Source organism: Perca fluviatilis, chromosome 23 (genome assembly GCF_010015445.1).
Source record: "Perca fluviatilis chromosome 23, GENO_Pfluv_1.0, whole genome shotgun sequence".
In the NCBI taxonomy this organism is placed as follows: domain Eukaryota; kingdom Metazoa; phylum Chordata; class Actinopteri; order Perciformes; family Percidae; genus Perca; species Perca fluviatilis.
In genome coordinates, this window is record NC_053134.1 from 22,875,923 (window position 1) to 22,889,714 (window position 13,792).

Below are 13,792 nucleotides of genomic sequence, written 5' to 3' on the forward strand. Positions count from 1 at the left end.
TTATATCTACAGTATTAAAGCCTTTTATTTGAACCAGACAATTAGAAGACACATGCTTTTACACAAAGTACAGCTGATAGTTAAAGGCCTTAAATACATCACAGCATATTCGTTTTTTCCACACTGTTTGATTTCACTAATACATCTGACAAGTGCTGTTGGAAACAGAACCTGTCACAGGGCTAAAAATAAGGTTTTCACGTACACTTATTTTCGGTTAGTACATGTTTCGCTCAGGTTAAAATATTTTTCAACTTGTGCAAACTCGTCTTCACCTAAATTTACCCCAAATAGAGTAACTAACTTGTCTTTCTGCATCCTGTCTCATGTTAAGGGGGAAATGGTGAGACTTTGGCCAGAGATGCATTTCATACTGCTGAGCAATATATGATGACAGAAGGCTGATAACCGTAGCAGTTTTTAAAACCTGATGTGCACTCATAGCTGTTGCTGGAGAAAGGAAATAGAAATAATAAAATGTTCTCTCTAAAAGCTGACGATTTATTAAACTATAATTGCTGCTTGGTAACGATTTCTAAAAGGTCATATTTTATGAATGTATATTTTGTGATGAACACCGCAACTACATGCTGCAAGATTTTGTGACTGGATTTACATTCTGTGGAACAAAGCTGGGAGCATGTATACTTTACTGCAGAGTAAATCAACACCTCCCTGCCCAACCCGCCCCCTCGCTAATAGATGCCTAGATGGTCCCAAAAGTCACAAATATGGTCCCTGGTTCCCACTTGTGCATGTGAACGCACTGTCAGGTTCATGACCAGCCAGCTGCTGGTGTCAGAATAGCGCGGCCAAACGGGCAGACGCTGCTCCCGGCAGAAAGTTGTCTGTTGGGCCCGCGAGGAAGGGTCACCAGTGTGGGCGAAGGCGCCCCAGTAGCACAGCATCCGATTGGACAGTAGCTTCTCTGGTATCGACAGGGTGAAGTTAGCCACCGAAGCGGAGTCAAAAAGAAAGGGCAGCTCGGCGCCGTGGCAGGCGTGCTGGTAGCAGAAGGTCAGACCTGACCACACGCGGTGGTCTGACGCCACGTGGTCAAACACGTACATCCAAACCTTGCTGCCCGCTGCTGTGCCAGCACGTGCCGACCTCCTGGATGGACACAGGAAGATGTAGTCAGTGATGATCTGAGGAGAGGGAAGAAAGAGAGACAGCTGGTCAGACAAAAGATATATTCTACCTAAATTAAATAATATTTAACCATGCTAGCAGCTTGGCTCTATGGAGGACATATTTGGTTTGTCAGTTGGCCAGTCACCAGTTTAATCCAGACTAAAATATTGAATTATTGGATTGCCATGACATTTTGTACATCCTCAGAGGATGAATCCAACAGACTTTGAAGATATTATGACTTTTGTTCCAGTGCCACCATGGCCAGGGTTTGTCCTGCATGAAGTAATTTGGTTACACTTTACTTTAAGTTTTCTACATAAGAGTGACATGACACTGTTATGAACGTGTCATAAAACATTAGAAACAAGTCACTTTTATGAGCTCCAATCTGGCTTTCGAGCTACATACTCGACAGACACTTGTCTCATTCACCTTTTCGACTATGTGCGTCAGAACTTTGAACAAGGGAATTATGTTGGCATGCTATTACTTGACCTGCAAAAAGCATTCGATACTGTGAACCACAAGATTTTGATTTCTAAATTACAGTGCATGGGTTTTAGTAACTCTGCACTCACATGGTTCACTTCTTACCTAACAGATAGGACTCAAGTCTGTGATGTTGAGGGGACCCTCTCTGATCCACAGAGTATAACATGCGGGGTGCCCCAAGGTTCGATCCTGGGGCCCCTGTTATTTTCAGTATATATAAATGACTTATCAGTTGTGGTTCGGTGTAAGTTGCTATTATATGCTGATGATTCTGCTTTACTTGTCCCAGGGTGTAATGCAGAAGACACTGAAAATACTCTTGGCATAGAGCTAGAGTCTGTCAACCAGTGGCTGGTAGACAATAAGCTCTCTATGCATCTGGGCAAGACTGAATCAATCCTGTTTGGTACAAAAAGGAAGTTGGCAAAATTAAATACTTTAAAGGTGATGTGTAATGGGTCTGAAATTGTATCCAAATCCAGTGTCACATATTTGGGTTTAGCATTGGATCAATCACTTATAGGTGAATCCATTGCAGCCAAGGTTTTAGCTAAATGTGCCTGTAAGTTGAAGTTTTTATATCGTAAGACAAAGCTTTTTGATTTCTCTGTAAAGAAATTATTAGTATTAACTTTGATTCAATGCCAGGTAGATTTTGCTTGCTCTGCATGGTTTTTCTGGGTTGACTGTAAAACTTAAAAACAAATTCCAAGTGCTGCAAAACATTGTTATTCGGTACCTATTAAAAGCACCCCACCGTACTCACATAGGTAAGGAGGAGTTTACAAGAGCTGGTCTACTACCTGTACATCTAAGAGTAGAACAACTTAAGCTGAACCATATGTTTAACATTGTTAATGGTCATGCCCCCTATTATTTATGCTCTAATGTAACCATGGTCCACAGGCAGCATAGTCATAATACTATGGCCAGCATCCGCTCATGCATAGTTCTTAGAGCTACTAATGCAACTAAACATTCTTTCTTTTACACTGGTATCATGGCATGGAATAGTTTGCCTACAAAACTCCTATCATCACGAAGGATTTTTAAAACACAGGTAAAGCAGTTTTTATGGAACAAGGTGAATATCTATTGATAAATTGGTGAGTTTTTTTTGTTTGTTTTTCATTTAGTTTGTTTTTTACGTGATGTTTTTATTTTTTTTTACTTTCCTTCTCCATATTGTATGTCTTTTTATTCTGGTTTGTTTGCTTTTTGTATATTGTTTTACGTGTCAAACACCAAGGACCGTGCTGGAAATAAGTATTTTACTTTAGCATGTTATCCTTTGGATTACTGTTTTATTGTCTTTATCCAGAAATAAATCAATCAATCAAAAATAAACGTTTATGACATAACTCTTTTTTAGTGTCATTCGGTTTTGTCATGACACGTTATGGTTATGGTTAGGTAGGTTTGGGGTTAGGGTTATGGTTCATGTGTCATGACTGTGTCATGACAGTGTCATGTGAGTGTCATGTATTCATGACAGTGTCATGTATTCATGACAGTGTCATGTGAGTGTCATGTATTCATGACAGTGTCATGTCACTCTTATGTAGAAAACTTAAAGTAAAGTGTTACCAGTTATTTTTGTCGCCCCCCCCAAAGAGCTTTTAGCCAGTGGCAAAAGAAAATCAGCAGCTCCAAAACGTCAGCAGCCAACTTCCTTTTAATCCACAGCTGCTATATTTTACACACGCGGCTGGCGCTTATAAGCCAGCTAAGCTGCATTGTTTTGACTGGACCTGAACGCCCCCCGCTGTGAAGCTAGCGCTAATGGGATCTCAGTTTTACTGTCCAGAGTCAGGCTGCCCGGGGGACCGCCTTTAGCGGGGGCCAGCGCCGCAGCGAGGAGAAGCCACCGCTGTCGGGCGCAGATCTCTCAGCCTCCCGCCGGAGCTCCGACTAGCTGCTGTCTGTCCGTGGCGGTGCTGCGCTGCCGTCTTGATACAGTGGCATCAGTATTAAACTGAAACAATTTCATAACCAGTTAAAAACTCCTCGTAGTTGGGTAAAATAGTAGTCCACTTCTGGGTTTTAGTACAGTTGGTTTTCCCACCTGATGCAAAACGCATTAACTGTACTCTAGACCACCTTTTCAAGTAAACTAGGGCACGGATCGACCAACCATGCCCGGTACACTGTGTTCATATTAATTAAACCAACTGGACGTTGGGGTCAAGTGCGCGTGGATCCGGGATCCAGTTCCCTGATTGACTGCATGATATTCTAATATATTTCAAATTGTGAATTGTCACCTGTCACCTGCCTCCTGAATTTTGTGCTCCTTCACATAAATAAACGTTTCCACCATAAATTGGTACATACTGTAATCATTTATTAGAATGCAGGAAATGAAGTGTTTGATGCTCAGAATGTATCAAATACCTGCAAAACAAATGCAGTCCCATCAGGCTCCGCTGTATTTTGTGTTTTGTGCTTATTACTCTGTTAGAATGCTAACATGACTATATGGTTAACATTCCCCACTAACCTTCAGCATTTTCACATTGCCATTGCCATCTGTACATTTCATAGACAGATGTGACACATTACATAGGATGTTCTTTTTCCTTTAGCTGTTTCTCTTACAAATACGCCTCTTCTTTCCCTGACATCACATATTCTTTCCCTCCCAATCTCGAAAGAAAAACAGGAAACCTCCCACTCAGGACCACACTGACTCATGTAAGGATTTTACTCTTTTTGTGTCACTCTCATAATGGGATTAAAATTAACGTAATTTGTTCCTTCCTATTCTTTTTATAAATGTCTTTTCTTTCATAATTACCTTTTTGTTGAAGGAAGTTACATATTAACATGTGTTGTTCATTGACTTGTAATCATGACAACATTGGATGGATTACATTTTGGTGCTGATCGAGCTCTGGGAGTTTTAGCAATGGCCATATTGCATGTGCCAGTCACCAAATCGATAACTAAACGGCACGGCATTCAGCTATTTGTTTTGGACCATGGAAGCTAAAAAAAAAAAAAAGAATAAACACGCTGCTTTAGAAGTGTTCAGCTCTGTTGAAAGTTTGTGTTTTACAGTTCTAGTTTCTGCAATGTTTTTGTAGAAAAGAAAATGAATAACACTAATTAGCATGACATTTACATAAAGACGGGCTGGGAGCAGAGCAGCAACAACTATTGTTCCCTCTCAGCTAAAAGGAAGCAAAAAGAAAATGAAGGTAGATTGTCTTATTCTGCCTGTTACCTGGAAACCAGTGTGTCTTGTCTCAGCAGCACACAACCTGCGCCCACATAGCCCTACATCTGACACCTGAAAACAAACAGGCTGACTGTAGGAAGCTGATGCACGCACGCACGCACACACACACACACACACACACACACACACACACACACACACACACACACACACACACACACACACACACACACACACACACAGGCCGTATTGGCTAATCAGGAGCACCGGGGGAATTTCCGTTTAGTTTTGGTTGTGAGGGCCGGTGTTCAGGTATGGCACTGGGTTGAAATCATAGTTGAATATCACGGCAGCATCCATGATCCCTAGGCTGCCTGCACTCGCAGCCCACTCTATGTATTTACTGTATTTATTTTTTCTTGCAGCCCACCGTTCTCTACATTCATGCAGCATGCACTGCTCTGGCAGAGGGCAGTCTGGTTATTGATGACGCATTTATGTTTAGAGTCCTCCGACGGCGGCACCTTGCTAAAAAACCACAGACAAACCGCCAATTCGTACGGTGTTGGTGATTTTTTGCCCCCAACGTCTCCTTCCAGGCAGCGCGGCAATGGTTATGTTTAGGGTTAAGGTTCGGGTTAGCTGCCTGGAAGGCGCCGTTGGAGGCAAAAAAACACCATCGAGCACTTCGTACACTGACGTCACTGGTGCTTGTTGGAGGATGCTGGCTAACAGTGACAATGAAGAGCCAGTACCAAGCACCAGCTAAGAGCCCATAACTCCAGTTTGGGCAGGTAGGATTGCAGATTGACTGAATAGTATAAGGATTTATAAGAGTGTGGGGTAGATCTGCTCTATATGAAAAATGCCCTGGGAAAATGAATGATGCCAGATGATTCACCACTACCTTAATGAAACTGACTTGACTTGATCAGAAAGCTTTGTAAAAAGGGGAGATTTGTGCTGAGAATTATTTATAAAACGTGATTTAGTGTCAGAAGCAGAGCCAGTAGTGTGCAAAGGACAGCTGCTGTCAGTGTGGAAGGCACATTTACCGTAAGCTGTTGTGCCACAGTGTGTGAACAAGCAAACATGATCCGATTAGTTACAATATAATCACTTTTTATGCCCAAATATTACTTGCCTTTCATCCTCGAAATTAGGATAGTAAATATACAAAGCCCACGACTGAAAGGGAATAGAAAGTTATATGAAATATACAAAGGAAAAAATATTGAAAGGAAAGGAAATGTTGTAATTTGAAATGGCAATGCAATTCATGTAATTCTTTATTTAATTTCAAGTTTTGGATATCTGTGATTAATTATTTGCACAGAAAATAGAACATCATTTGGTTATTGTAAAGATGTTAACTTTTCTAATAAATCTACATTGTGAAGCAACACTTACTGTATTTGCACTGAATTGGAAATGATATTCTACAAAAATTCACTGAATTACAAGGCTGTAGAGAACAGTGCACTCCTGCAGACTTATATACTAAGGTTTCAATAAAAAATGTTTTTAATATAGTCAGTCGTGAAGTGAAGTGGGCCGATCTAAGGCATGGAACTCCAGGGCTGAAAATGAGTCCCACTCCACCCCTAAAATGATGTTGCCCATGTTTACATTCTGTCGACATGTCCTTTTTGCACAAAGTATAGCAGACTCATTGGTCTTTGCCTGGTAAGCACACAAGTTACAATATTACCTTTGCTTGTTGTCTCGCTAACAGCATAACGTCCTACGTATCAGTGGCCAATTCTTGTTGACCTTTATGATATTTGACTTTTTACAGAAAAAAATGAAGGCTCAATCTTAAGTGGAATTACTCAATGAATCTCATATTGCTGGCAGCTTTTTAAACACAGCTGATGAGCTTGTCAACGTCTGAGTTGAAATTCCCTTGATGACAAAAGGAAGTTGTCGATTGACTGAGAAACAGTAGTGTTTTTTACTCTGATGATTGGTGTGTTAAGCTGGAAAGATGGCGATCATGTTAGTAATGTTGTTTTGGATGTGTTCAGGGATACTGGGTTTTTATTTACCCAATAAATGCTATAAAAAGCATAGCGCTGAGCTCTTCATATCAGCCTCTGGAGAAGTGCCCTTTATGAAGAGAAACAGGAGGTATGTGTGCAGGCTTAGGTTGTGACTCCACTGCACCGTGAACTGTGACTGAATACTAAGTATGTCCAGGGGCGTCACCTCCTGACCCCCTGTAGCTCCCAGAGGCCACCACCTTGCACTTTGCATGGGAATGCCTGGCAGAAAACTGCTGGAGGTTTTCTTTTCCTTTTGTTTCTTCATGAGCTATTCAACCTCTGGATTTTCACTGGTAGTCATTAGATTTTTTTTAAGCAGCTTTAAACATATGTTAAATGTTAACAATATTGTTTAAAGGTCCCATACTGTAAACCTCGGCTAACTTGAATGGGGATTAAATTATGTAATCCTCATTCAAGTTAGCGGATGATTTAATCGAGTGGCTCTTCTAGACTCTTCCAAATGTTATCAGACCGAATAGAACAAATTTTGATAGTGAAATGAAAATTTTGCGGGGGTTGTGACGCTCAAAAGAAATTACCCACTGATTTACAGATGTCTCTTTCGCCATGTAAGTGTATGGGGAAAAGTATATTTGGGCCAAAGGCATCATGTGACGGGCTGGGAGTTGTAATTCCACTATTTGGCCACTATGTTCAATTTGCTTCAAACCCCTGCACACTTAACCTGACTCCGCCAGATGGATCGCTTCGCATTTGCTCGGCATATCCTTCTGGGAACTTTCCGTTGGAGAACTTTTGGGAAGGGGTGAAAATACTGGTTAGCTGATTGGATAAACCATCTGTCTATCACCACCTATGTTGGTGATAGACGGGCCAAATCAACCAATCAGATCAAACTCTTTTCCTCCGAGAAAAGCCTCCAGTGCCGTTTTTTTCTCTTCTTTCAATGAAGGAATACTTTCTAATTCGGATAAAACTTGCGCGATAGCTACGCTCATCTCATCCGTGGAAGCCGCCATGTTGTTTAGACTGAACAGTCGCTTCTCGTTGCGTCACACCTAAATCCGCCTCAAAACCAACGCTGATTGGTCGGTCGTTTGGCGAACGGCTCCAAATTTTCTCTATCTCAAGATGCCAGACTGATATGCGAGTGGAAAACTGGAGCTCGCGAGATCAGGACGGTCTCACGAGGCTACGGCACACTCCCTGGGAGTCTGGAATACAGGTATATTCAGATAGTATGAGAACATGACAACATCAACTACAAATTGAGCATACTATGCAACCTTTAATATGACACATTGTTGCCAGTTTATTAGGACCACCTAGCTAAAAGGCCAGGCCAGACTTCATCTGCGATTCCTCGGCTGATCTCTCCTGTCACTGTAAATATTCATATGCAACGAGTCGCTTCTTAATGAGAGCAGTCAGGATCAGCATCTCAGACAGACAAAGTCCCTGATTCCAGTTGCTCCCCATGCTCCACTCATACAAATTAAGGAAGAGAAATGAAAAACTGTGGTGTGTTTTGGAGTCAGACTTTGAGAAAACCTGGAGTTGTAGCTCCCTCTGTAGGCAAATGATAGGAGCTGTGTTTGAGGAGCCAAGGAACAACATATAAGTGTGTAAAGTCTGCTGGCTGATGGTGATAATGCTGAACTTTTACGTTTTTAATTCCCCATCAGGCTCATGAGACAACGCACAGAAGACAGCTGGGTCCCCGTTACACTCCGAGCTCCGGCTGGCTGGGACATCGATCCATGCATGACCGCCCAAATGGGTGGTTATTGATGCATGTGTGTGTTACACAGCTCTTGAAATGCAGGTTACACTGTAAACGTAGCCTAATTGTGTTTGCCTTTTCCACACTTTGCTTCACTATTTTCAACATGGACAGTGCATTTCTTCTGGCGAGATGTTCCGCACAAATTAGATGTTACTGTCTAAATGTAAGCCAGCTGGAAACTGGTTGACAGTTTCCTGACAGCCACTGCATAGCTAATGATGCAGAGACAAAGCCACATCAAATGGAAGAATATTAATTATATGCAATTTGCCTCAGTCTGATCAAAAGCAGCTCGCTTCAGTAGCTTAGCTTTCTGTGAACGGAAGATTTCTCGATGAACTTTACACTGCAAGCTAAAATAAGAGTTGTCTGTAGCAAAGGAAGTACAAGTGACTTTTGATAATTAGCCTTTAGTCTCTTGAAGACCCTGTCTCAAGATGTTGTGTTATGTTTTCAAAGGCGGCTTTTCGTTGTACTTCCTCCTGTCTATTTTTATCTGTGTGCTAACAAATCAGCACTTTTTTTTTTACAGCAAAGTTCAAACAAAATATTGTATGTTTGTGGGGAAGCTTCAATTTCTTATTAATTGTTTCCATAAGAAAGCTCTCACTAAAATGTGTGGGTGACTGCATATTTAGTTTGGACTATATATCAGCTACAATAATATACAGCTTAAAGTGAAAAGACAGTGAATTGAGCTCCTCTTACCTGAGCTAGCATATCCCTGCGGTCAGCTTCCATGTACAGGGGCAGGTACTTGCGCAGGATTCGCAGAGCATGTTGTTTAAAGATGGCTGTGATGTACACAGTGCTCTCCACCGCAGAGACTGGCTTCTTGAAGACACCAAACGCAAAGATCACTCCCTCTTCTGAGGTGGTTCCTGCAGAACAGAAAGCAACGCCTCAGTCAATACAAACAAGTAGACCTCATCTGCACAAGCAAAAAAAAAAATCCCTCTTAAACATGTTCATCATGACTCTGGGCAATTTACATCAGTGAGTAATGAGGCTTCAGCTTTCACCTTGATTCACTAGGCTGCTTAGTTTCCCTGAAGCACGTTCATTGCTTTCAGCTTTGTTATGATTTTGGAGCAAAAATGTGTTATAAAGAGAACCAAAATGAGTCCACCAGAAATCAAACACCTGAGAGACTGGCTGCACTGGCCATAGGTAGTCTATATCCTCGACGTTCCACTTCCGGGATTGCTCCGTTGCTGTTGGAAAATCCGCCGGATTTCACTCATTTATCACTCATTCATCCGTTTCCTTGGGCTTCCTTTGTGTTGGCATTTTAAACTCCGGCTGATTTATGAAGACTATGGTTAACTGTTCCTCAGATCTCTGCAGGGTAAATCCAGACAGCTAGCTAGAGTATCTGTCCAATCTGAGTTTTCTGTTGCACGACTAAAACAACCTTTGAATGTACACCAATGTTCCACCGAAACAAGATCCTTCTGAGCCTATTTTGCAGAGGCACCGCGGCTTTTCTCCGGTGCTTAGCACCGCCCAAGACAATTCTGATTGGTTTAAAGAAATGCCAATAAACCAGAGCACGTTTTCCTACCAGAGTAGCCAGACTCTCCTCCAGCGCGTGTTGGAGGAGGGTCTGGCAAAGCGAGACTAGGCCAGAGGTTACTTTCGAGGCACCAGAATGAACTGATGGTAATGGTAAAAAAATTTTTTTTAAATCAGACATGAGGAGGAAGTCAATTTAGGAAGGAAAGAAGCTTACAATATTTTTTACTATCTTTGCAGTGTTTTTTTTCAGACTGTCCTCCCAAAACCACCGTATAGGTTGTTTGTGCAAGCAGCTCCTAACGACTCAACATTTGTTCTTAGGCGGCCAACTCGGTGTTTGGTTTTTTTAAGCCCCCAACGTCGTCTTCCAGGCAGCGCTGCATGGAAGGCAGGGTTAGGTGCCTTGAAGTCGACGGTCGCAGCACTGCCTTCAAGTCGACGATGGGGGCTTAAAACACCATCGCGAGAGCATAAGTATGCAGGTTTGGGTGATGGATGTGTCAAACAAACACAGGACTTTAACTCAGGAGACTGGGGTTTTGTGTCCATGTCCTGTGTGGGTTCAAAAGTCAACTGTCACTTTTTTTAACCGGGTTTTACGAAGCTTAGTCTGTCGTGCAATGACCACTGTCACGTAACGTTAAACCTTTTAGTTGCAAACTGTATCTGTTGTCTTTTGTCATGGCTCATGAGCCAGGTCATGACAAAGTGGACTCCTTTTAAGCCAATCCCTATGTTTTACTAACCCTTAGTGTTTTTGTTGCGTAAACTAACCTAATTCCTTTTAGAACGTTAACTACGTGTTTAATTAAGTGCGACCACTGCCTTAAATAACATTGTCATTTCAGACCGATCTAATGAAGTGGCGTATGTATGGCACGCCAATTCGTATGCCGTTATAGCCGTGTTATCAAGACGCATGCTCGCTTTTAAGCGTGTTTATCAACGCCGTTTGGCCTCCTTTGACTTACATTACCTTGCGAATGCGTGTGAATTGACGCCGTAGCGAGTAGTATGAAAGGGCGAAATTCCTAAACCCAACCGTAGCCTCGCGATAACACGCAGCCTCGCGATAACACGCCACGTGGCTTTAGAAAGTGGCGTGTATGTTTACGCTGTGACGTTGCAGACCGCCGTCCGCTGTATACAGCGTAGACATATACGAAGTCATGATGTCATGTTGGTCATTTCACACAAACTGCCATTGCGGTGTCATGTTACGGTCTTCAAAATGGCCACCATGCGGCCGTATCTTGGCGTTAAAGAAAACGCTCAAATTTGTCTTTTTAGGAGTCATTGGGAATCGTCCTATTCTGTCATTTCCCTCTGAAATGTTGAAAAGTAGAAGTATAAAGTGGTACAAAAATGTAAATACTTGAATTAAGTACCTCAAAATTGAACTCAAGTACAGTACTTGACAAAATGTACTTAGTTAGATCCATTAGCAGCATTTTAGGCTGCTTCATAATACAATTGTTAGACTTTTACCTTGTACTGTAGTTTTTTTCTGTATGTGTGTGTGTGTGTGTGTGTGTGTGTGTGTGTGTGTGTGTGTGTGTGTGTGTGTGTCTCTCTCTCTCTTACCTAGCAGCACCGGCTTCTCTTTCTGCCAGTGGCCCTTCTGGAAGGCAGTGACAGCTTGCTCTTTTATTAACTCCCCATCGATGTGTGGACCCCACGTCTCAAAAACCTCCAGGAACCTGAACGGGTTCACAACCTTGGAACCTGAGATCAAAAACACATTGGTTAGATTGGAAAAACAAAAAACAGTCTGATTTTCACTGAGGTTTATGATTTAGCGAAAGAACTAGATGGAGTTATGCTATGCTAAATGTCTCGTCACCATGTGTAATCACAGAGTCCGTGATACTGATCAATAATTCTGTCAACCCTGCAGATATATAACTGCTGTGCTGCTGTGAGGCAGTAAAGTCCCTCTAATTGCCCCTTCAGAGGCCCGCTATTCCTCTGTTTTCGTAATTTAGTTATCCAGTATGCCACAGCTCCGGATAAAAAATGTTTTTCATCATCTTTTGCAGATAAACATACTATATCCTGCCTTCTTATGTAACTGTGTGGGCAGCCCTGAGCGGTGCTCTAAATTTGGTATGCTGGTGTTTGATGCACCCTACTTGTTTTCATCTGGGCAGCCAGGACGGCCTGTGGAGTGAGAGACAGCAGACAGATGATGTCGCTCACAGAGCACTTGGTCTGTTTAGCAAAGTCTTTTCCCAGCTTCAGGGCGTCGTGTCTGGGGAAGAGACGCAGAAATGCAAAATTACAGTTCAGCTTGAAGTTGTCTGTAAGCACGCTGGGACCATCCCTGCAAGGTTTGAATACAACAACAGCTCCAGAAAACATACTGTATCACCCTGCTTCTATATTAGAAAAAAAAAAGGAAACCTAATACTTTTGACAGCTCTTTGAGTCCACCATGTTTTGTAACTTCAGCCAGGCACGAATCAGTAACCATGCCGACCCTGAGACGATGGTTCCTCACCTGGTCTTCAGAGGGATGGAGAAGGGCAGACTCTGCAGGACGGCCTGTTTAAACAGAGGCTGGCTGCTCTGGATCATCAGGTGAAGACTCACTGACTGAGCACCTGCACTCTCCCCAAAGAGTGTCACCTGACAAAAACACAATACAGAGGCTTGGCATTAAAAGCAACCATCAGTCATCCATCACAAGGTTACAAGCTGCTCTCAAATTGATGAATTTCAATACTTTCTAGAGTCCTAAAATTAAATAAAGCTATCCAGTAATAATTACATTAAAAAGCAAGAGAAGTCAGACAAAATAATCATAACCCCCCTTCGGGGTCTTGACCTCTAGGTTGGAATCCACTGATATACAGTATACAGCAGTTTCACTGTGTAACCCCAGCCTTCAATCTCCGAATTGACAACACACTGTACTGGGTGACATTTTGTCTTAAACAGCATGGCACACATGGGCGGATTATGAGACATTAGCTAAGTTTCCATCCACTTGTCAATCGAATTATCTGAAGTTCGGTAAAAAAACTCATGCGAATAAAGCTGGTGAAAGTGTGTTTCCATTAAACAGCTCTAAAGCGAATAAAAACCTGTGCGTAATGACGTCACATGCTGTTTTGCGATTAAATTGGTATATCGAATTGATTTGAGACATTTTATGGTGTTTCCATTCATTTGTGCACTGAATCGCACAACATTCAGGCGAACTTTTGCGAACAAAGTTTTGCTAGACAAAAGTAGTAGTTGTTGTTAATATTAGAAGCCAAGCTAAGCTACGATGGGCCTTTGACCGAGGATCTGATCCAGCTCATCAAAAGGTGGAACTTGCCTTTTATTTTCCCTCCGGCACCGCTGTGAGACAACTCTCTTTTTGAGCCGCTTATCGCTGTTTGAGCGCCTTCCATTTACTCCGCAGGACGTCCCACGGCTTGTCGTAAGGGGACATTCTGAAACGCTTAACGTGAAAAAGCTTAACGCGGTTTAACGTATCTAAACAATGATCAGTCATCACCAGATGTATCACGGTCATATCTTGTCATGAACACTTAAGCCTGTCAAAAAAATAAATCAAAATCCAACGATTATAGAAGTTATCTCACGTTATGTTCTATCGCATAAGCCGTATATCGATCAAGAGAAAATCCGATGAGACCGAACGTATTTTCTTTGAGT

The 13,792-nt window shown here is 42.2% G+C and overlaps 1 protein-coding gene across 1 annotated transcript in view; it reads right to left on the reverse strand.

The window, feature by feature from the left end:
* The window catches only part of LOC120553033 (crystal protein), a 17,259-nt gene continuing 3,467 nt past the window's right edge, over positions 1–13,792 (reverse strand). The window contains exons 4-8 of the mRNA XM_039791090.1: positions 12,624–12,751; positions 12,256–12,374; positions 11,708–11,848; positions 9,314–9,486; positions 1–1,148 (exon numbers count right to left, since the gene is read on the reverse strand). Of these exons, the coding sequence (XP_039647024.1) occupies positions 696–1,148; positions 9,314–9,486; positions 11,708–11,848; positions 12,256–12,374; positions 12,624–12,751 (1,014 nt within the window). The 3' untranslated portion in view covers positions 1–695. The remainder of the gene's footprint in view (positions 1,149–9,313; positions 9,487–11,707; positions 11,849–12,255; positions 12,375–12,623; positions 12,752–13,792) is intronic.